Raw genomic sequence first — 25,112 nt, forward strand, 5'->3', positions numbered from 1 at the left:
GAGGCAGAGGTTGTAGTGAGCCGAGATTGCACCATTTCACTCCAGCCCAGGTGATAGTGTGACACTCCATCTCAAAAAAAAAAAAAAAAAAGATGGGATTTCTTGCAACTTGGACCTGATTTCAGAGACACAATGTGTCTGTTAATGCTATTTGAGGACCAGTAGATAAATAAGCTGCAGTCTTGTATTCTTTTCTTTATACTTGTCTTAGCCCAAAATCAAACTTTTTTTTTTATGAAAGGGGTATATAGGGAATATTTAGAAAAATGAGAGAGGATTTTTTTCTCACAATGGTTGGGAGATAACTACTGCCATTTAATGTGAGTTGAGGATAAGTGAAACCATTCAACCATTGAGAATACTGAGTGCCCACAATAGGAAGGAGTACTGCACAAGGAAACACAGTCCTGTTCAAAATGCAAATAGTGCCCTTACAGAGGAACTTGGCCCATTAGCTGTTTTCAGCCTGGTTCATTTGGTACAAGTGACTCAGAAAATGGCCTTTGTCTTTGCAGACCTTACGAGCAGCTGGGAAAACATACATGATCTTCTTCGTCTTGGTCATCTTTGTGGGTTCTTTCTATCTGGTGAACTTGATCTTGGCTGTGGTGGCCATGGCTTATGAAGAACAGAATCAGGCAACACTAGAAGAGGCAGAACAAAAAGAGGCTGAATTTAAAGCAATGTTGGAGCAACTTAAGAAGCAACAGGAAGAGGCACAGGTTGGTGATTAATTCTTTGCAATAGACCTTCCTGCCAGATCATGGTGACTAAGGCCCCATCTGATTTTCACTGCAGTTGATCTTTTCTAGGCATATTTTCAAATAGAGGTCATTGGTCTGATGAAAATAACCCAAGTAACAACTGCAGATGGTTGATCCAATTATTCAGTTTGTCTTAACGGCCAAATTGTTTGTTCATATCATCTTTTGTTGAATTTCTCAACTGTTCAATGTGCAACTGCCATGATTACTGGGAAGAAAAAAGTGACCAGGGTGGTTTATATAGTGTTTCACATAAGCATATTCTTTTTCTTGGGAAAAATGTTAAGATTCCTGTGGTCATAAAAAGTATTACTTCTAATTTAGAAGAAGATACAGGCAAAATATTAAAGTAAAACTTGAAAGACATTTGTGATCTCATCACCTTAACACTTAACTTTCTAATCCTTATCTAAATATACATGTATTTATACATTTTTAAGACCCATAATATATAATGTTACTTAGCATTCATTTCCAGACTTGCTCAGAAGGGATCCTCTGGTACCAAGGCAGCAGCCAAGTCCTTGTCTGAAATGCTCAAGAGAATAACTCCCAAAGTTCTCACCACTGGGTTCTGCTCTGTTCACTTAGGACTGTGTGCCGGAATACACAGAAACCCTCTAACAGTCTAGGTTTCCCGCCTCCTTTTTTCCTCCTTTCCCCTAGGTAGGGAAATGTTCTGTACTAACTGGTTGGCCTTGGGTGGCTCCAGCTAATTGCTCTGATCTGGCTTCCCTGCTGTGGCTTCTTTCCTAGGCTGCTGCGATGGCTACTTCAGCAGGAACTGTCTCAGAAGATGCCATAGAGGAAGAAGGTGAAGAAGGAGGGGGCTCCCCTCGGAGCTCTTCTGAAATCTCTAAACTCAGCTCAAAGAGTGCAAAGGAAAGACGTAACAGGAGAAAGAAGAGGAAGCAAAAGGAACTCTCTGAAGGAGAGGAGAAAGGGGATCCTGAGAAGGTGTTTAAGTCAGAGTCAGAAGATGGCATGAGAAGGAAGGCCTTTCGGTTGCCAGACAACAGAATAGGGAGGAAATTTTCCATCATGAATCAGGTAAACTCTTCTTTTTCCTATACCTTTTCCAAAAATGTATTTTTTATTAAGGTAAACTGTGTATATATGTATTATACCATCTTTACCATTTTAAGTGTACAGTTCAGTGTTAAGTACAATTATATTCTTCTTTTTCCTCTTTCCTCCCCTCTATCCCCTCCTCTTCCTGGCCTCTAGTAATCACCAGTCTACTCTCTACCTTCAAGAGATCCACTTTTTTAGTTCCCACATATGAGTGAGAACATGCTATATTTGTCTTTCTGTGCTTGGCTTATTTCACTGAACATCATAACCTCTGGTTCCATCTATGTTGCTGCAAATGATAGGATTTCATTCTTTTTATGGCTGAATAGTATTCCATAATGTAAATATACCACATTTTCTTTATCCATTTATCTGTTGATGGGCACTTAAGTTGATTTCATATTTTGTCTATTGTAAATAGTACTACAATAAACATGGGAGAGCAAATATCTCTTTAATATATTGACTTACTTTCTTTTGGTTATATACCCCATAATGAAATTGCTGGTGTATTAGTCTGGGTTCTCTAGAAAGATAGAACTAACAGGATATATTTATATATCTTATTAGTGTGTGTGTGTATATATATATACGTATATATATATATATATATATAAAGGGGAGTTTATTAAGTATTAACTTACACAATCACAAGGTCCCATAGTAGGCTGTCTGCAAACTTGAGGAGCAAGGAGAGCCAGTCTGAGTCCCAAAACTGAAGAGCTTGGAGTCGGATGTTCAAGGGCAGGAAGCATCCAGCATGGAAGAAAGATGTAGGCTGGGAGGCTAGGCCAGTCTCACCTTTTTATGTTTTTCTGCCCGCTTTATTTTCACTGGCAACCAATTAGATGGTGCCCACCACATTAAGGTTGGGTCTGCCTTTCCCAGCCCACTGACTCGACTGTTAATCTCCTTTGGCAACACACCTCACGGACACAGATCAATATTTTGCATCCTTCAATGCAATCAAGTTGACACTCAGTATTAACTATCACAACTGGATTATATGGTAATTCTATTTTTAGTTTTTTGAGGAGCCTCCATACTCTTCTCCAAACTGGTTGTACTAACGTGCATTCCCACAACAGGTAAACTCTTTACATTGGTTCAATAAACCTAAAAAAATCTGGTTTTTCTAATCCCACTTGATTTTTATTTTCCCCTTTGGCCCTATATTTTCCAGGCCCATCCCTGCATCCTCGTTTCTACCTCACTAAGCTCCATATTGTTCTCCTCTGGGAGGAAGTGTTACCAGCACATTTGGAACATTCTTCATTCTAAACCTGCCCTCCCTTCTCTGATGTAGAAGCCAACCCTAGACTATGTGATCACCTTTGGCAGACTTGCTTGGCAGTAAAGTATATGTCACACCAGCAATCTTCATGTTCTAAAACATCAGGGAGAGCGTTTCTCCTCTAAGCATCAGAATTTAGCTCAAACATCTCTGTTTAAGAATTGCATTTAATTATAGGGGACAATAATAATAGGAGTCATGAAACAGGACATCTTATTTGAGCATGGCAAGTTCTACTGATTAATTATTCTGGATATATAGTATCACACTGATAAGTTAGCCTATGGTAGATTGAAAGCCTCCAGTTTTTCCCAACTTTGATAAATAAGGAAACTAAGCAAAAAAGAGAAGAGAAGACTTAGGGTAATTGTTGAGCATTCTATTACTATAGATGTCATCACATAGATAGGTATTTTTGGATTTCAGAGAACACTACCAAAATCCAATTCTTAGGCCATTTAATTTCCCATTTTAAAGAAATGCTGGAAAGTTGGTAGGTATAGAATAGATTATAGTTACTGTTCATGGCAGTATATCCAGTGTCTTTTCTTTTTTCCCAGAGATGATTCATTTTCCCACTTGCATCTCTCACTTTCCAGTTCAGTCTTTTGCCAGTCTTACTCATTTCAGGGGATGAGCAAAATCCCTCATGTCCATCCCTTTCTTTTCATTCCTTAGCCTTATCTTAGTTTTGGCTTTACGATTGCATTATTTTGTTCTACTGCGTTTGTCCACTGCAGTTTTGTTTTCTCTAGTCTTTCTCCTTCTCCTTTGTATTTTATATACTGTCAACAGATCACGTCCTAAAATGCACTTCTCATCATTCATGTAGTAGGCATTTATGGAGTACCTACTACATATCAAGGATTGTGCTAGGTCCTAGGGCTTAAAAGGTGATTAAAACATCATCTCTACCCTAGAGAGCTTACCGTACAGTAAGACAGCCAAATACACTAAAAAATTATGTAGTAGCATGTATTATTCCATAATTGAGATACGCTGGGGGTGTTAGAAAAGCACAGATCTATCCCAACATGGAGATTCAGTAAAGTTTCTGGGAAAGGTAAATTTCTGAACTGAAGCTTAAAGGATAGACAGGAATTAGGTAGTGTATGTGTGTGTTGGTGAGGCAGCAATAAGAAAAAAAGGACGATCTAGGTTTAGAAGGGAAGCATATTCCAGTTTAGATATCCAAAGTTTGAATTATTTGTTGGATAACCAAGTAGAGATTTTTTTAGACAAGGATAGGCAAATAATAGCTCAGGCAAGAGGTCCTGAGCTGAGAGGTGGTGATTGAAACCGTGAGACTTGCGGAGATTACTCAAAGAGAATGTGTCAGTTGGAAGAACAGTGAGCCAAAGACATGACCATTGCTGTTCACCGGCATAGGAGATGGAATTCAGGAAAGAAAACAGATAAACAGTGTTAGAGAAGCTGAGAAGGCCAAGAGTTCAGTGAAGTCAGGACAGTAGCGATGTTGGAGAAGGCAGGGCAGTGATCAATGGATTGAAATTTAACAGAGATGCTTAGTGAGGTCAGAACTGAAAGTGTCCCTTGGATTTGGCAATATAAAGTCATTGAGGACTTTAAAGACATGTTTTAGTCCAGGTTAAGGAAGGATGCCATGTTGAGTGGGGAGTGGAGACAATGAGTATAGACTTCTCATCCCTGCTTCTTTAAAGAGTGTGGGTGGAAATAAGCATGTTTATAATCTGTGGAAGAAAAAAAAAAACAGAAAAGGGAGATGCGTTAGAAAATGAAACAGAATAGATAGAAGTAGAGCACAATCTTGGAAGATACCGAAATAGGTGTGGTTTTTAACAGAAAAGGGACCCTGATTCCCTGAAACCTTAAGAAAACAGGGAAGGATGAGGTGGATAAATTTGTAGAAAAAGAGTAGGAAGTTGAGGAAGATAACCCCTGACAGTTTAGTTTTTCGATAATGTCGGGAATTAAAAATCGAGGAGTTTGAGACCAGCCTGGGCAACATAGTGAGACCTCTGTCTCTGCAAAAAATGAGTTAGTTTTTTGATAATGTAGGGAATTAAACATCTTATTGAAGGGAATGAGAGGTTGTGTTTGGAGGTTTAAAGAAAATACTGACAGTTTAGAATAGTTTTTAAGAAGAATGGGAGAGGGAATTCCCCTAATTAGATTCATTCTATTTACTAATTAAGTCCCAACTCCTTAGCCTGGAATTCATAGCATTTCCCCATCCCCTTAGTACGGACACAACCTATGTGTTCATTCTCCAGTCTCTGTGCCCTATCAGGCACCCTATACCTAAACCAGAATGAGCTACTAGATATTTCTCATATATGATGTTTGTTTTCTACCCTCTGTGGTTTGCTCAAGAAACACCCGCTCTAAAATGTCCTGTTGGCCAGCACAGTGGCTCACACCTGTAATCCCAGCACTTTGGGAGGCCAAGGTGAAAGAATCGTTTGAGACCAAGAGTTCAAGACCACCCTGGGCAACATAGAGAGACCCCTGTCTCTACCAAAAATTAAAATATTGGCCGGGCGTGGTGGCACATGCCTATAGCCCCAGCTACTCAGGAGTCTGAGGCGGGAAGATCGCTTGAGCACAGGAGGTTGAAGCTGCAGTGAGCTGTGATCTTACCACTACACTCCAGCTTGGGCAACAGAAGAAGACCCTGTCTCCAGAAAAACAAAAACAAACAAAACAATCAAAATTAAATGCCCTATTTTTCTGTCTTTGAATTTCCACATCATAGTTATTCTTGATATCTGCCTTTCAAGAAACCTTCCCTGACTCTCCTGTTTTCTAGTTGGAAATCTTCATTTTATCTTTCTGTTATGTTTTATATATACCTCTTTATTTGTTGCTTTTTACTCTACATATAGAAAGTACTCTACATATACTCTGTGTACATATTTATTTATGTTCATATCCTCTTCTCTCTTAAATAAAGTGTTAAAGTCAAGGTCTGCTTCTTAGCACATGGCTAGATACTGTTAGACAAATGAATGCAAGACTTTCAGAAATTTGATTTAACCCTTTCTGAGACTTCTTTATAGCCTGAAGCCATCTCTATCTCACCTTCACCTCTCCTTTCTTCTAGTTCAGCCTCTTTTGGGGAAAGAATGATAGTAGCTTTGTTGTCATTTTACCCTTGTCTTCAGAGACTCACTGAGCTATGAATACCTTAGTGCTGTTAACACTTTCCTATTGAATGGTCTCTGATTATTCTATAGGCTTTAGTACAAAGGTACACTGATTGCTCCTTACAGCAAAAAATAAAACCAGGCTTTTGAGATGTCCTGCTTTGCATGAAAATATTCACTTGGTCTAATTTCTCCATTCAAAAAAATAGTAAATTCCCAGAGGCCAAAGCTGACTGCCAAGACTAGCTTAGATGCTCCAAGGGATAGTAGTATTCTTTGTCCCAGGACTTTCCTGAAGTTTCTCTGGAAGAGTGACTGAAGAAATCGAGGCCTAGAAAGATTAACTTATAACTATAACTAGTTATAGAAGGTTATATAACTAGTAAGTGTTCAAGCCAAGATTTGAACCCAGGTTCATCCAACTCCAGCGCCTGTGCTCCTAACCACCCCTTCTTTACGCCTACACACGTGCATGATCATTTCTTCTGTTAGCTTAATAGTGAGTGTGGCTTCAGTTTTCTCACAACATAGTTCAGTTATGTGTCAGTTTCTTTTATTTCCATAGCTTCTGAGTTCTTCTTCTTTTTTTTTTTTTTTTTGAAATTTTGAGATTCTTTTCATTTGAAGGTAATCGTAATGCTATTAAATTCACAAATGCTAATTTAAATACTCAATCCTATTTATCTAAAACACACGTTGCAAACACACAAATTATTTATTCTCTCCGCATGTCAGTACCCATTCATATCACGGTTTGGAAATTGGACGAATAAGATTCCCCTTAAACTGCAAGTCAGCAGGTGTTTCTTTACAGTTAACTTTAGCAAAATTCATACAAAATAGTAATTAACAACGATCTTGTTAAGTCACAAGGAAACACCTTCAAAACTGCATTTTGTTTAAGTTTCTGTACTAAAATGTAAAAAAACTGAACTACACAATATTGAAAAGTTAAAAATTCCTTATTTTTTTATTCCTGGTACCACTACCACAATTTACAGGGCAATATACCTGATGTAATGAAAAGAAAAAGAAAAAGACAAAGCTACAACAGATAAAAGACCTCAGGAATGTACCTCTAATTGACACTACATGGCATTAATCAATAGCTGCACTTTGTGCAAACTGTGAGCTATGACAGTCCTGAACAAGAAGGGTTTCCTGTTTAAGCTGCAGTAACTTTTCTGACTATGGATCATCCTTCCTTCTGTGGCAGATTTTTACAGTTCCTCTAATGCATTTGGGACGACTGTCTCAAAGTAACCTGCAGCTTTCCTGACAACCCCTCACTGTCTCTCCTACTAAGAACTGTAGCCCTTTTCTGCTGTTTTTAGAACCTTCTGCTACCATATCCACCCCTTCCACCACCAGATCCATAACCACTACCACAGGGACTGCCCGAGCTTCTTCCACCAAAACTTCCCCCTTTCATGGGTCCATAATTTGATTGCTGTTGTCCACTATAATTTTCAAAATCATTATAGTTCCCACCGCCACCATGGTTACGACTGCCAAAATTTCCTCCTTCATTGTAACCATCATAACCTCCACCACCGCTACCATATTCACCACCTTGGTTTCCATATCCTGGTCCACCACCACCATAGCCCCCTCTACTACTATAACCAGCACCACCTCCATAGTTGCCACTGTCACTACCAAATCCATTATATCCACCATCACCTCCTCCATAACTACCTCTGCTGCCACCACCTCCACCACCATAGCCTCCTCTTCCACCAAAGTTTCCACCACCGCCAAAATTACCTCCACCACCTCCAAAGTTTACTCCGTGACCCATAAAATTGCCAGATCCACCTCCACGACCTCTCTGTGATCCAGCAGACTGCATCTCTTGTTTAGAAAGGACCTTTTTCACTTCACAGTTATGCCCATTAATAGTGTGGTATTTCTGAACAACAATTTTATCAACTGTATCATGATCATCAAAAATTACAAAAGCAAATCCTCTCTTTTTTCCACTCTGCCTGTCTTCCATAATTTCTATGGTTTCAATCTTGCCATACTTTTCAAAGTAGTCTCTCAAATTATATTCTTCTGTATCTTCTGTAATACCACCAACAAAAATTTTCTTCACTGTTAGATGGGCATCAGACTTTAAATAATCTTCTCTAGAAATAGGAACACTTTTACACTGTTGGTGGGACTGTAAACTAGTTCAACTATTGTGGAAGACAGTGTGGCAATTCCTCAAGGATCTAGAACTAGAAATACCATTTGACCCAGCCATCTTATTACTGGGTCTATACCCAAAGAATTATAAATCATGCTGCTATAAAGACACATGCACACGTATGTTTATTGCGGCACTATTCACAATAGCAAAGACTCGGAACCAACCCAGATGTCCATCAGTGATAGACTGGATTAAGAAAATGTGGCACGTATACACCATGGAATACTATGCAGCCATAAAAAAGGATGAGTTCATGTCCTTTTTTGGGACATGGATGAAGCTGGAAACCATCATTCTCAGCAAACTATCACAAGGACAAAAAACCAAACACCACATGTTCTCATTCATAGGTGGGAAGTGAACAATGAGAACACTTGGACCCAGGAAAGGGAACATCACACACAGGGGCCTACTGTGGGGTCGGGAGAGCGGGGAGGGATAGCATTAGGAGATGTACCTAATGTAAATGACGAGTTAATGGGTGCAGCACACTAACATGGCACATGTGTACATATGTAACAAACCTGCATGTTGTGCACATGTACCCTAGAACTTAAAGTATAATAAAAAATAAAATAAAACACATTAAAAAAAAAAAAAACCTCTCTGGAAACAGCTCTTTGGTTCCACTACATGCCCATCAACCTTGTGTGGTCAAGCACACATTGCTGCATCCACCTCTTCAACACAAGAATAAATCACAAAACCAAAGCCCCTGGAATGTTTTGTTTGGGGGTCTCTCATTACCACACAATCTGTAAGTATGCCCCATTTCTCAAAATGTTCTCTTAAACTATCATCTGTAGTTTCAAAGTTCAGACCACCAATAAACAGTTCTCTCAACCGCTCTGGTTCCTTTGGATCATGGCCCTCTTGCCACCTGCGGCGATGGCGATGGCCGGAGTCGGGCTAGGGGCAACCAGGCGGCGGTTTTACCTCCATTTTGAGCCTGAGTTCTTCTTGAGACATCTCCTGCTCACCCATCTCCTACCTATTTCTCTATATTTTTAAGGCTCAGGGCAGTTTATAAGTATTAAGTTGAGCCTATTTTTTCAAAGTATTTTAATTGCTCTATTGCAGCAGTTTTCAAACTTTCTGGTCTTAGGACCCCTTTATCTTCTTAAAAATTTTAGGTACATATGTACCTAAAAACCTTTTTAAAATGTGCTTTTAATTTCTCATATTAGAAATTATAATTAAGAAAATTAAAAAATATTTATTTACTAATTTTAAAAATATGGTAATGATAAACCCATTACATGATTAACACAAATTATATATTTTTAAGAAAAATGAACTGTTTTCCAAAACAAAAAAAAGGTTCTTTTTTTTTTGTATTACATTTCTGCAAATCTCTTTAATCTGTGGTATAATAGAAAACAGTTGAAATATCATACTGGCTTATGCATGCATTCAGTTTGTTGCAATGTGATTTTCTTTTGTTAAAGTATTTGAAGAAAATCAAGTTTCATACAGATATATAGTTGGAAAAGGGAGGAATATTTTAATAACCTTTTCAGATAATTGTGAATGGTCCTCCTTAATGCTGTTCCAAAACTTAACAGTGACAATTTTTTAAACAGTTAGTTGTGACATGGAAATTGTATTAGTAACTTTGTACTCTGTTATAGTAAAATCCCTTGCTCCATTTTGTGTCATAGATCTTTAACCCATGAATGATTTCTAGCATCATGCATTGATCATTTGAGAAATTTTCATTTCCTGAGTTTATGCAAGTCTTCCAAATACACATGAGATTTTAAAACTATGTTTATTATTACCACCAATCTCATCAGAAAACGATTTAAATATTATGAAGCTGTCAGGCTCCCAGTATCACTGTGTGCTTATGAGAAGATGAGTGATAAAAGCACATATCATCTCAGTATTATTAGGAAAGAATTTTGACCTCGGGAGCCTTCCTTAAAAGGTCTCAGGGACCTCCAGGGGTCTCCAGACCACACTTTAAGAACCACTGTTATACTAGAAAGGAAAAGTGAAATATGGCATGGAAATAGAATATGTAAAGTCACTCCTTCATCACATTCTAGACATCTCAGTCATTGTAAGCCTCATCTTGACAGACAATTTACGTGTATCCCCTATGATCCCTAGAGATAATTTTTCTGTGGAATGCGAAAGTTACACCCTCAAATCCAGAACATCCCAGAGCCATTCTCCCAAGCAAACATCTAAACCTAAGTTGGAATTTATAGTTTAACTGTGACTGCCTGAGGAGGACTAAAAGCTCCTGGTTGGTTGACAGGAAGATTTTGAAAAGAGGAAGTAAGGCCTACTCATCTCATAAACTACACAGGATCCCAGGATTTAATAGAGCCATGGATCCTGAGTCATCACTGAAAACCTCTAGTCTGGGAAAATTGAGACTGGGGAGGGGTTGGGGTTTCAGCCCTCAGGATATAGCTCCTTAGGGAATGCCCTAAATCAGGATTGGATCCTGGGTACAAGGAGAAATGGGGCAAGTCACCTTTACCCCTTTCACATTTGTTCATTGCAGAACTACTCTTTTGCAAAGAGTGAAACAAGGAATTAGAAAATAATAGAACAGTTTTTCCTTGTATTATGGATCTTAGGATCCTGATTTTTAAGTGTTCATAGGTTCACCGAATTGGTCATGACCTTCATCACTGTCTCATCCTTATCACTATCCTCAAGGTTAAGAATAGTCTGACGTATTAGATCTCATGTAGTATATGATATTTCTTCCTGGCCTCCAAGTTTCAAGAGGGCAGGGACCATGTCATATATCTTGTTCACCACTGTATCCATAACACTTAGCCCATAATAGGTATTTGGTTAAATAAAATTAAATTTTGGCCAGGCACAGTGACTCACACCTGTAATCCTGGCACTTTGGGAGGCTGAGGTGGGCAGATCACTTGAGGCCAGATTACTTGAGGCTGAGGCATGAGAACCTGGGAGGCAGAGGTTTCAGCGAGCCAAGATTACACCACTGCACTTCAGCCTGGGTGACAGAGCGAGTCTCTGTCTCCAAAAAAAAAAAAAATTCTATAAAAGTAAATTTTATTGTAAAATACACAAAACCTCTTTCCTAATGTGAAGACCTAATGCACCAGATAGTATCAGCACCCAGCATTGACCTAAGGCAGAATTATGAAATCAGTGTAGTTTAGCTTGCTGTGAGAAGTGAAGCAGTGACCCAGTGCAGGTGTGGAACAACCCTAAAATGGGTGGCTAAGCTGCAGTACCTAATCTAAATGCATGTTAATTAAGTTAAACGTTGTAGTTACTGTGTACAAAGCACTCTAGGAGATATAAGGATGAATCAGTCAATGTGCCCTTAAGGAGTTTGTAGTTGGTTAAAAATGAGAGATAGAACATGTGTATAAGGAACTGTTGTAAAAAGTAGAGCGTAGGCTAGGGACAGTGGCTCACGCCTATAATCTCAGCACTTTGGGAGGCCAAGGCAGGAGGACTGCTTTAGCCCAGGAATTTGAGACCAGCCTGGGCAACGTGGCAAAACCCTGTATCTACAAAAAATATAAAAATTAGCCAGGCGTGGTGTGGCACATACCACATGGTGTGGCACATAGCTATGGTTCCAGCTGCTTGGGAGGCTGAGGTGAGAGGATCACTTGAGCCCAGGAGAATGAGGCTGCAGTGAGTGATTGCACTATTGCACTCCAGCCCAGGCAACAGAGTGAGACCCTGTCTTGAAGAAAAAAATAAAAAATAAAGTAGAGCATAAATATTCTGAAAGGGGGTTTGGTGCTATGGAAAGATTAAGGAAGTTAGTAGAGGAAGAAGCAGAAGGACTGGATCATGGAGAACTGAGAGGATTTCCCCAGCTGAAAATGCAGTGTGCACTGGAAGCAGAGGAAATAAAGACCTGTGGCAGGGTGGCTGCATGGTAAGGTGTATGAGAAAACAGTGAAAAATAAAGTAGAATAAGTAGATTAGAGTCAAAGCTGGGAGGGTCTTGAATGCCATTTTTAGGACGGTGTGATAGTGTTAAAGGTGATAGTGGCATTTAGCAAAAGGGCCATGAGTACCTGAGTCCTGGTTGTCCCAGCCATATTTCTCCCCAGTGATGCCCTCAAGAGAGATATATGTGCCCAAGGCACAGGTTATTAACACCTGGGCTTGTACCCTGAACCTCAGTGTTCTATGTTACGCTTGCCTTCAAACATGTTTTTCATATGCAGATCAACCAGTCCAAAGCCCACATTCCCAGCTACCTCCTTTATCTAACTCACTCACTAAGCCAATATTTCCCTGCCCTAAATCACCCCAGAGCCAGATACCAGACAAGTAGTTACCACCTCTGTAGGCCAGAGACTTCCAAAATTATTCAAACTCCCCAATCCTAAATTTGCTCAGACTTACCTATCCTGCCTCATCGCTTCCTTCCTTGGGAAACCACGGGCTCAGGCTAAACTTCCCCCCCTCACTCCTTCTGCCTCCTGACCAACACTTACATTTCCCCATATGGCCCTCCATGGCATGGCAAGCCCACTCTTTTTGGGAACCGAAGTAACGAACTCCTCTTTCAAAGGCAGTTGCCTCTGTGTCTGTCACCTTACTGTGATCTGATTAAAACAAAATCCCAAGTACATTTTAAGACACCATCTTCTGGCCAGCCACATTGTTTAGAGCAGTGTTTCTCAAGCTGCCTGTGGTAAAGGACTCATTTCTGCTTTTCCCAATTCTTCATGAACTGATACTATTGTAAAATATAATAACAATCAATTTCTAGAAAAATCACATTCTTAGATGTTATGACTATGTCTAATTGTCATAAAAGTTTCTAAATGCCCCTCTCAGTTTCCTTACTTGTCTCATTGCAGACCAATAACAAGTCATGTACTAGCTGCCTGTGAATCACACCGAGTAGAGCTGGTTCAGGGGAATGAATCAGTGATTCAGTGGGGGTGCCCAAACATATATGTAAGAAGAATAGTAAGCTTACCAATCCGGCAACATGGAAGAAGAACAGGCAAGGGCTTCCTCTGTTATGTGCTCCTTTACCACACAGTGTATGTGTCCTTTTAACACACAGTGACAACATCTACTCATAAATGAGCCTCAGTCAACATTCTGGAATCTAACCAATGTAGCTCCTCCTCTCTGGTACAAGGATGAGGCAGAAGAACAAAATAAGTCAGGATAATCCTGTTTTCTAGAGACCTATATATAGCATATGGCGTGTATCTAACAATGACATTTATATAAAATTGTCTACGATTAGTGCTTTTCTTGATGTGGTCCCCAGTGATCAAATTCATTTATTGCCTTAGAAGTTCGTGGGTTGCTTAAAGCCAAAGCAGGAAAAGCCTACATAACAAGTGAAAGACACAGGTGAGAGAATGGAGTATGCAACTAGAATTATCCAAAGAAAATATACCAACCTGGGGACAGGGGCTTTGTACATTACAGGAAGAGACAGGAACTGAAGTATAGAACCAGAAATGGAATTGTAGCCAACAAAAAGATAAGGGCAGAGTTGTTAAAGAGGAGTCCCAAGGCCCTTCCAGTGTTAATATCAAAAGTATTAACAGGCTGGGCACGGTGCCTCACTCCTGTAATCCCAGCACTTTAGGAGGCCAAGGCAGGAGGATCACTTGAACCCAGGAGTTCAAGATCAGCCTGGACAACATAGAGACCCCATCTCTATTAAAAAAAAATTTTTTTAATTAGCCAGGCATGGTGGCACATGCCTATAGTCCTAGCTACTTGGAAGGCTGAGGCAGGAGGATGCAGTGAGCTATGATCATACCACTGTATTCTAGCCTGGGGAAAGAGTGAGACCCTGTCTCCAAAGAAGAAAAAAAGAAATATCAAGAAAGGTTTCTTTAGCACCCGTAATATATGCACTACATTGTCATAGTCTCAGCCCACAAAGAACCTTAACAGCCCAATCATTTTATAAGAGGGTTAAGTCCTAACCTCTAAGACAAAAATCTCTTATAATTAAAGATTGTGGTCAGGCGCAGTGGCTCACGCCTGTAACCCCAGCACTTTGGGAGGCCAAGGCAGGTGGATCACGTGAGGTCAGGCGTTAGAGACCAGCCTGGCCAACATGGTGAAACCCCGTCTCTACTAAAAATACAAAAATTAGCTGGGCGTGTTGGTGGGTGCCTGTAATCCCAGCTTCTTAGGAGGCTGAGGAGGAGAATTGCTTGAGCCCACGGGGTGGAGGTTGCAGTGAGCCAAGATCGCACCACTGCACTCCAACCTGAGTGAAAGAGTGAGACACTGTCTTAAAAAAAAAAAAAAAAATTAAGGAAGATTGTCTAAGGGCAATCATTTGTCAAGTTTGTTTCTCTCAAAACAGTGTTCCTCAAATTGGGGTTGCATCCCCTTGGGACACCTGAAGACTTGCCTAGCACAGTTTTAAGGAACCCAGTTTCTAGATCTTTAATTTATATATACCTGTGCCTCAGATCAGTCCTGTGGTCCAAAATCACACCATCTGCCTTTCCCTTTTCCCTCTTCATACCCTTCTCCCTCCCACTTTACAAAAGGAAGGCATACCTCTATCATCCCAAATCTTACGTGGTGCATTGCCCTAAGGTATGTAAATCTTTGGAATGCCAAACAGAAAGACAATTGAAAATATTAATGTCTACAAAGTTTTCTTTAGTCCAGGAACCTTAAATCTATTGTAAGGTTTTTCTGAATTTATCTATTGTACATATTTCTGTTAAGAGTGAAACAGAATTATAACTGGGGATGTTGAGATGTTTTAATTTCAGGAGATTGTTGCCCTTGCAATACATACTAATACATTTATTAATAGTGAAAAATGGGATCATACTTTTTCAAATGAAAATAAATCTAAAGCAATTTAGCCAATTGCTTTGACATTGAGGACTGACTGCTCATTAGATCATGTGGTTGAACATTCTCAGAAATGAGCTAAATCTGTGACTTTAAGGTAGATTTTGATAAAAAATATTTAAATCATGTGATAAGATAAAATCATATTAAAAAATAAATGTTGGCAATGATGGAAAGACATTAATAATATTTTGATTATTTCAACCATCTGTTGGGTTAAACGCGCTTCTCTTAAGTACAAGAGTAACTCATATGAGAATAACCCACACAATTATTAGTAAATAATAAAGCTTTTTTGATGTCCTCAGAAATCAAGAAAGGGAATATGTATAGGTAACAAATCTTTTGGCAAATTGAGTTTTCAGTTCTTTGCTTTCAGTAAAATTGAAAAAAGACTTAATTGCCAGCCGATAGATTATTACAATAAATTTTGCTGACAGTTTGCTATATACTTTTGGTATATAACTTGGAAGGAGTCTAAAGAATTGAGTGACATTACTATAACAAAGTTTTTCCATTCCAAGATAATATTTATGTGAATAAGGTTTTAGCACATAAAATCGATTATTAGAAAGGTGGGGAGGATTGATGTTGAGCCATGTCTCATTCTAATGATTAGTAATACTACCAACAAATATTTAAACACCAGTTGAAAAGAAAATCTCATCCATCTTATTAAGAAATGCATTTTAATACAATTTTCTTTCTTAAGCCTATTACCTATAAAATGTGTACTATATTTGTATAGCTTGATCAGCTGTATTCATAAGAATATTAATAAAAACTCAATCCAGGAGAATTTTTTAAATGTCTTAAAGACTCATGGTCATAGAAAATTTTTAAATATTAAGTACAGTTTATTTATAATTTTTTGTATAATTTGTTGGAATTGTAGCCAACAAAAAGATAAGGGCAGGGATGTTAAAAGAGGAGCCCCATGGCCCTTCCAGTGTTAACATCAAAAGTTTAACAGGCTGGGCGTGGTGCCTCACTCCTGTAATCCCAGCACTTTGGGAGGCCAAGGCAAGAGGATCACTTGAACCCAGGAATTTGAGATCAGCCTGGGACAACATAGAGAAGTAAATTCAAGGGTGAGCAGTAAAATACATTAAAACATAAAAGTGTACATTCGAATAAAATTCCCTAGGGAATATGGAAAGGAAGTATGAAATTGAAGGAGAAGAATAAATAAGAAAAAATTTGTGCTAAAGAATTCTTTAAATACATTTATTTACCATAAACTTTATGGTAAAGAAGAGTTTTATTTAAAAATGTCAGTGCTGGACATTATATAACTTACAGCTGTTTGAGAATTATATAGTTTACAACTATGTAAACTTTTGATGAACAAAATATGTTTAAAATGGGGTGGATAGAAAACTATGCAACCATAAAAAAGGATGAGTTAATGTCCTTTGTAGGGACATGGATGAAGTTGGAAACCATCATTCTGAGCAAACTATCACAAGGACAGAAAACCAAACACTGCATGTTCTCACTCATAGGTGGGAATTGAACAATGAGAACACTTGGACATAGGGTGGGGAACAGCACACACCGGGGCCTGAGGTAGGTTGGGGACGGGGGGGAGGGATAGCATTAGGAGAAATACCTAATGTAAATGAGGAGTTAGTGGGTGCAGCACCATGGCACATGTATACATATGTAACAAACCTGCACATTGTGCACATGTACCCTAGAACTTAAAGTATGATAATAAAATAGTTTAATTATTAAAGTAATAATAATAAAAAATAATGAGTATATAAATATAAAAAATAATTTAAAAATATTTTAACTTAAAAAATAAAAAAAAAAAGGAAAAATAAATAAATAGATAAATAAAATGCAGTGGGGGGGGGGAGCATACATAATTTTCAACTGAACTAAAAGGCTTGAAGGCCACTCTTGTAGTATTTGACCAAGACATGTACTTGGAGAGAATGGCAAATGATACACGCACGTTTTAAATTATGTCTTTTTGGCCAGGAGCGGTGGCTCATGCCTGTAATCCCAGCACTTTGGGAGGCCGAGGCGGGTGGATCACCTGAGGTCAAGAGTTCAAGACCAGCCTGGCCAACATGGCAAAACCCTGTCTGTACTAAAAATACAGAAATTAGTTGGGGTGTGGTGGTGGACGTCTGTAATCCCAGCTACTTGGGAGGCTGAGGCAGGAGAATCGCTTGAACCCGGGAGTTGGAGGTTGCAGTGAGCCAAGATAGCGCCATTGCACTCCAGCCTGGGCCACAAAAGCAAAACTCCAGCCATATATATATATATGAAATATTTATTTATTGTTATATATATAAAATAATAAATTCCGTCTTTTTGCCCAGTGTGGCATAGACTAACTTAAGTTAAAGACATCTCCTCTGAGCCCATGGTAAAAAGAAAGAAACAGCCATGTGCTTCTCCCTGGATAAGTTGCGTCTAACATGAGATAAAAGCGTCTTAGGGAGGCGTGCAAGAACAGTGGGTAGACGTTTTGCATCCGTAACTGGTCAAGCACAGGTAAGTAACAATGGGTGATGAACCGTAGCAGTCAACATGCACAAGTGCTTTCTGGACACACTTGTGTTCTGATCACAGGACTGCGAGGGTGGGGCCGGCTGGGAACCTAACCACTTTGCTGGGTATAAAGGTCCACTCTTGTCTCATTTCCCCCTCCCTCTCTCTTTCTCTTTCTGCGCCTGCAGTCACTGCTCAGCATCCCAGGCTCGCCCTTCCTTTCTCGCCACAACAGCAAGAGCAGCATCTTCAGTTTCAGGGGACCTGGGCGGTTCCGAGACCCGGGCTCCGAGAATGAGTTCGCGGATGACGAGCACAGCACAGTGGAGGAGAGCGAGGGCCGCCGGGACTCCCTCTTCATCCCCATCCGGGCCCGCGAGCGCCGGAGCAGCTACAGCGGCTACAGCGGCTACAGCCAGGGCAGCCGCTCCTCGCGCATCTTCCCCAGCCTGCGGCGCAGCGTGAAACGCAACAGCACGGTGGACTGCAACGGCGTGGTGTCTCTCATCGGCGGCCCTGGCTCCCACATCGGCGGGCGTCTTCTGCCAGAGGTGAAAATTGATAAGGCAGCTACCGATGACAGTGTAAGGAAGAACAAAAATAGATCGAGGCTAGGCATGGCAGTCTCCCCAGCCCTTTCCCCTCCTCTTTCCCTGCTCTGCCCATCCCACTTGGTCCGTCTGGACCCCACTCCTGTTAAGACCCCAGCCTTTTCTGTGTTCTTCCTGGTCTACTTCTATTTCTCTCTTCAGTCCTCCCTCCCCCTATTACTCGCCCTGTCTTCTCCTTTCCTTTATTCTTTGATCTATTTTCCCCATCTTCCCTTCCGTTTGACATTCCTTCTCTCCTATCAACTCCTTCCTTTATTTTACCGTTTTCTTTCTGTCCATCTTTATCTTTGCAAGTCTGTGTGCCTATGTTTCCCTCCTCCCACCTGCTTTGACTGAATGCCTCTGGCCCCGGAGCCTGCCCGGATGGAATGAGAATGCCATCGAGCCACCACCAATGACCAAGTCTGAGCCGGTTTGGAACTACCATTGCTTCTCTTCCCCCACGTCTTCTACCCTCCTAGAGAAACAGCTTGGAATTTAGAGATCTTATCCTTTAAACTTCAAAAAAGTAATTGAGTTTTGAAAAATGTTCTAAGTCTCTTCTGCAAGAATGAGATGTGCTTTTTCTAAAGAGGAATGCTCATGTGATGTCAGGGTGGGAGATGTGTACCAGCAGAGCCAGGCAAGGAGAGGTTAAAGAGGCCAATAGGAAACTGGACCCGGACTTTTAAAAGGGATTGAAATTGAAATAAAGGAGGAAAAAGTGGGAGGTTGGGGCAAGAACACATTGTATATGGGGGAGGAAGGAAAAGGGAAGCAAAAGATGAATTTTAAATGTAATCAAATGTCAGGCTCTGGAGGAGTTGCATATAATAGCTTCACAAAATCAGTTATCTAGAGGTTTGGATAATGGTGCCCCTCTTTGGGAAGAGCCATCTCCTAACATTTCTTTAAATTCTAAGCTGTTTATACCTTTTTTTATTTTTAAATTCTTATAACCTCAGTGATCCTAATCCTTCATACCTCTAATTTCTAACTTTCCTCAGTCCCTCTTCAGCTGGTATAAGCTCCTTGAGATAGCATGTTAGTCTATTTCGTTCTAATATTTCTTCTAACACAGCATGAAGATAGCCAATCCTTTAATTAGCATGATGCATGTATGGAGGAAAACTGGACAATCATGGATAAAGTTTTTCAGAATTATCTATTTTTAAGCATTTTAGGGTAATTATTGAATGTATAGATAAAATATCAAAAGGCAATTTGTATGTGTTTGGGATTGTCTAGTCTCACCCTTCCCTTTTATTTAAAAGCAAAATACAGCCAGGCACAGTGGCTCACACCTGTAATCCCAGCACTTTGGGAGGCTAAGGAAAGAGGATCACTTGAAACCAGGAGTTGGAGACAAGCTTGGCAACACAGTGAGACCTTGTTTGTACAAAAACTAAAAATAAAAAACATTGGCCAGGCATGGTGGCATGTGCCTATAGTCCCAGCTACTTGGGATGCTGAGGCAGGAGGATCACACGAGCCCAAGAGTTTGAGGTTACAATGAGCTATGATCACTACACTTCAGCCTGAGTGACAGAGTGAGACTGTATCAAAAATTAAATAAAATAAAGCAAAAATACTCTCCCCCTTACATTTGTATAGCTTTTTATAAGCTACAAATTACTCTTACATGCATTATTTAATTTGTCCTAAATAAAAATTCTGGGCTGGGCGTGGTGGCTCACGCCTGTAATCCCAGCACCTAGGGAGGTCAAGGCGGGTAGATTGCTTGAGGCCAGGAACTCGAGACAAGCCTGGCCAACATGGATGAAACCCCATCTCTACTAAAAATACAAAAAATTAGCTGGATGTAGGACGCTGAGGCAGGAGAATCGCTTGAACCTGGGACGGGGAGGTTGCAGTGAGCCAAGATTGCACTGCTGCACTCCAGCCTGGGCAACAGAGTGAGACTCCATCTTAAAAAAAAAAAAAAATCTGTAAGGGTGACTAAGTGAAGATTAATATTTCTGTTTTTCAGACAGGGAGAAGGTTCAGAGAATTTGTGTTCCTTTGGGTCTTACAGCTCATCACTGATAGAACCAGAATCTCAGACCCCTCAGAGACCCTAATCTTCTGTGTGCCAGTTAATTTTAATTTGTTCTCTGCCTAGACACTTGGCCGTTGCTCTTCTGGAGACCTATTTATTTAAGATCAGCAACAGTAAGAACAATAATAATCTTCTGGTTTCTCTTCAGATCGTATAAATCTTTCACTTTTTATAACAATAATAAACAGTGGTCTGGGCATGGTGGTTCACGCCTGTAATCCCAGCACTTTAGGAGGCTGAGGTGGGCAGATCACGTGAGGTGCGGGGTTTGAGACCAGCCTGGCCCACATGGCAAAATCTCCATCTCTACTAAAAATACAAAAATTATCCAGGCATGGTGGTGTGTGCCTGTAATCCCAGCTAATCTGGAACCCAAGGCATGAGAATCGCTTGAACCTGGGAGGCAGAGGCTGTAATGAGCCAAGATTGCGCCATTGCACTCCAGCCTAGGCAAGAAGAGCAAGACTCTGTCTCAAAAAAGAAAAAAAACAGTAGCTCCAGATAGTTGGCCAAAATAAATGTTAGAGATACTTATCTTTACATTTAATTTTTATTTGATTTTCACTAATTCTGTGAACAGGGATAAATTTTGGTCTCCACAATTAGATAATTATGTTCTCAGAAAAAAACAAGAGATAATATCAGTGACAAATGAAGGATGAATCAACATGGGCAGTAGAGTTGGGGCAATTCAAATGTTTAGAACCAAACTGAATTTTGATATACTGGCAGTTTTTAAAAATGTTTAAGCCAAATAATGCAGCTTGCCTTTTCTCTGACCAGAGAGGTATTATAGAAGGTATTCAGGAAGAAGGAGCTTAAACTTCAGCTGAAGAGAGATGATCAGGTTTGGGGGTTTTGTTTTTGTTTTTTTAGCACCTTCTGTTACACTGTGTGGGAGAAAAAATTGAGAGTCAGTGAAGCAGATGGCTGTGGAATGTAAGGCTTTCTGTACTGCTTTACACTGTGGTCTGTAAAGGTCTGCCTTTGGGCTAGGGGACCTACATACCCAGTACCCTATAAACACTTAGGAGGTTCTCTGTAGTGACCTCAAGTGATGATGGTGACAGACTTGAGAATTCCCAAGGCCAGGAGGTCACAGTGGCAGGCATATGAGGTAGGCAAGACCATATCATTCCCAAGGGCCTCATAACTAGGAAAAACTATTTTTATTTATGTGTTTATTTATGTTATTAGAAGTCATAAAGAAACTGTTATGTCTGGTTGTTAATGGTGTGGGAAAATGCCTAAGTTACATTAATAGGCCCAAAGGAAGAAAACAGCAAAACGCGATGCATATAGTTTGTGTGGTGTGATACCAAATTATATAAAGACAAACTACATAGAGAAAAAAGATGACCAGCCGAAAGTTAACAATGGTTGCCTTTGAGAGAAGAAATTATTGACTTTTTCTTCCTTATACTTTTCTGTCCTTTCTGGTTTTCTGTAGTGGGCATACTGATTGTAGCCATCATATATTGAGTTCTTCTTATACTATGCTGAGTACTTTATATGCATTATCTCATTTTATTCTTATAATCACTTCATTCAGTAGGTGGTTTTATCCTATTAGCAGATGAGACTCAGAGAGCGCTCTAGTGACTTGGGGAATTGGACCTTAAACCAAGGTCTTTCTGGTACCAAAAGGAACTTCCTGACACCTTAAATATTAGCTCCTTTAGAAAGTGGGAAAAACAGTCACTTATTTTAGAAGGACACAGTATATTAATAATTTTATGTTACTGAGTATTATAAATTTAATTATAAATTTAAAGAGATTCTAATTGTTTAATATCTCTTAAATTAACTGGAAGCCCAAGCCAGATGAAAATTAATACCTCTTTGGGCTAGGATGTAGTGATTGTTACTAGCAGACACTTTGGATGCATCCACAGCCAGAGATTAGCCTGAGCAATTAGAATGCTTCCAGTCGTGTATACTCATGCTTCATAGAGTGGCACAGGAGCCCCTGATAGTGCACGCACTGGTCTCACACAATATTCCTGCTTAGGCTATGCCAAATCTCTATTTTTCCTTCAGGCTTAAGTTAAAAAATAGGCTGTAAGAAAAAAAAGACATTCAGACATCACTTCATTAGATAGCCTCATCAAAAATTATTTTATATCTTCATTAGTTATTCAGTTGTGATTGAGTGTTGAGATTTTTTGATCATTTTGGAATTTCACCTTTGCTTTTTGCTGAAGCAGAGGATAAAGGAACTTTTTCCTGCATCTCCATCTCTGAGCTGGAAAAGTAGATGAGAATCATTGCTCTTCACTCGTTGCTACTGGCAATCCAGAAATCACATGCAATTGAGAAATCATGTTGAGGTACCTTGCAAATGTATAAGCGTTATCTCATTTAATGCTCACAGCCCCGACCTTATGAAACAGATACTGCTATTGGCTGCGTCTGACTGAAGAGAAGCCAAGGCTTAGAGGACTAAAGTAACTTGTCCAAGATTGCACAGTAAGCAGTAGAGTTAGGACTGAATCCAAGCAATCTAACTCCTAAGCTTTTACCATGAACCATTACAATATACTAACTCTGAAGCCCAAGTTCTGTATTTATGCATGTGATCCTGGGAAAGTAAACTTCTCTAAGCCATTTTCTTCTCTATAAAAAAGAAATAAAAGGACCTCTGTTATAGGGATGTTGTGAAGATAAAATATATATATGTTATTCAATATAATATGCTTCATATATAAAATGTGAACCATATTGTGTGGCCCATTCTTGCTGTTCGGAAAGCCAATTTTCATTCCTTTTCTTACACGTTTTTGGCCCTGATAGCTGTGAGAAGTAAACAGTACCGAATTGCTTGACTTGGAGAAGGTGGGGGCCCCTTCTAAAAATCCTTTGTTTGAGAAAGAGAAATTATTATACAATTATTTTAAAGCAAAACACTATGCAAATTTGAGAAAGGCTTGGGAAGGGGATTATGGCTAGGTTCTAAGGACACTTATAAAATGCTATAAATTTTAATTCCAAGAAAGGTGACTGGCTAATAAACTTCCAATTATGTATTTCCATGTGAAAACAATTTAGAATCAATAAGAAGTCAAGCTTCCTTGGGCAGTTCTCTAGAAATGTGGGCAGAATCTGCCATCTACAGCTATTGTAGGATATTTCTTTGAGAAAGATTGCTGTAATTCAGGAGGTTGGAAGTCAGTGGCTAAATGCCCAAATAAACAGCATTTGGGTTAAGAGAAATGGAACAAACTTGTACTGGGTTTAACTTTCAAAGAACTTACTTGAGATTCTCAGTTGCTTCCTCAGTTACTGAGGGTTTTCCTCCAAGGCTTCTTACAGATTGAATTAAAAAAAAAAACAACAACAAAAAAAAACAAGGCTCCTAACTTTAAAATGTTAATTCTCCTCCCCAATCACCAACAACACAACATAAAACAAAAAAACATACACCTCCATGTACAAAAACAAAAACGAAAAACACTGAAGAGATAGAGAAGGGGAGGGAAAGGGTATGTGATCTTTCCTGTGGCCCTTGGATCACAACATAGTTGAAGGAAGAAGCCCTCTTCCCACTGCCAGGTGATGAGAATTGAGCAGCTGAGCCTGTAACAAAGCTACATCTCACAGAAGCCCAAGCAGAATTCTAGGTAGAAGCTGACTATGAGAAGCTGACAGTGAAGCTGCTTTACCTGGGAGAGAGGCTCCTCCATATTTTCTTCCCTTCAGTTGTCTGTGATTTAACATAAGAAACAGTAGCTCATGCCTATAATCCCAACACTTTGGGAGGCCGAGGGGGGCGGATCGTTTCAGGTCAGGAGTTTGAGACCAACCTGACCAACATGGTGAAACCCTGTCTCTACTAAAATACAAAAATTAACCAGGCATGGTGGCAGGTCCCTGTAATCTCAGCTATTCGAGAGGCTGAGGCAGGAGAATCACTTGAACCTAGGAGGCAGAGGTTGCAGTGAGCGAAGATTGTGCCACTGTACTCCAGTCTGGGTGACAGGGCGAGACTCTGTCTCAAAAAAAAAAAAAAAGAAAGAAAGAAAGAATAGCCAAGAACCTAGCCTTTCAATCCCAGCTTTCAAAACCTTACTTAGGGAAGAGGGCCTGCCCACCCCTCTTGGTGTACCCTAACTTTAACAGATTAGATTTTCCTGGTAGTACACATATGTTATTCTCTGGACACCATCTTAGCCCCCTCTTAGCACTTTTAGTGATGTCCTTCATAGACAATTTTAGTTTGTGTCATGTTAGTTAACACTGGCGAATGTATGTTGCCCTCTCTCTCTCCATGAATCAGCCTATTTTGATGAATACGATGAGACATCTACAAATGGACAATGACTAGACATATATAAAAATAGAACATTGACCTATGACCTGCCCAAGAAACCAACCCCCTTATCTACAATAAACAGTCCAAGAAGCCAGCCTGTTGTAAGTCAAACTTGCAGGAAGCCAGGTTGCTGTCTCTGGTGACAATCCAGGAAGCTAAATAATAATTTCTGTAGCAATAGTCCCCTAATGGGAGCTAGGCATGGTGGCCCATACCTGTAATCCCAACACTTTGGGAGGCTGAGGCAGGAAAATTGCTTGAACTCAGGAGTTTGAGACTAGCCTGGGTAACATAGTGAGACCTCATCTCTACAAAAAAATTAAGAAATTAGCTGGGTGTGGTGACACGTACCTGTAGTCCCAGC

At 39.9% G+C, this 25,112-nt stretch overlaps 2 protein-coding genes across 6 annotated transcripts in view; one reads left to right on the forward strand and one right to left on the reverse strand.

The window, feature by feature from the left end:
• Positions 1-25,112, forward strand: part of SCN8A (sodium voltage-gated channel alpha subunit 8) — a 213,565-nt gene that overhangs the window by 110,895 nt on the left and 77,558 nt on the right. For 4 of the 5 annotated variants that reach the window (XM_028829498.2, XM_028829499.2, XM_028829497.2 and 1 more), the window contains exons 10-12: positions 516-722; positions 1,521-1,814; positions 17,976-18,338. In XM_028829498.2, coding sequence (XP_028685331.2) covers positions 516-722; positions 1,521-1,814; positions 17,976-18,338 — 864 coding nt within the window. Of the gene's footprint in view, positions 1-515; positions 723-1,520; positions 1,815-17,975; positions 18,372-25,112 lie in introns of all 5 variants that reach the window. The other variant, XM_028829495.2, reaches the window with a different exon arrangement.
• LOC100427130 (heterogeneous nuclear ribonucleoprotein A3-like) lies at positions 3,009-9,405 on the reverse strand. The gene is given in 2 exon segments (XM_077954331.1): positions 3,009-8,390; positions 9,060-9,405. Coding segments are annotated over 2 exon segments (1,140 nt in total). The 5' UTR covers positions 9,400-9,405; the 3' UTR covers positions 3,009-7,590.

This window comes from Macaca mulatta, chromosome 11 (assembly GCF_049350105.2).
Source record: "Macaca mulatta isolate MMU2019108-1 chromosome 11, T2T-MMU8v2.0, whole genome shotgun sequence".
Classification (NCBI taxonomy): domain Eukaryota; kingdom Metazoa; phylum Chordata; class Mammalia; order Primates; family Cercopithecidae; genus Macaca; species Macaca mulatta.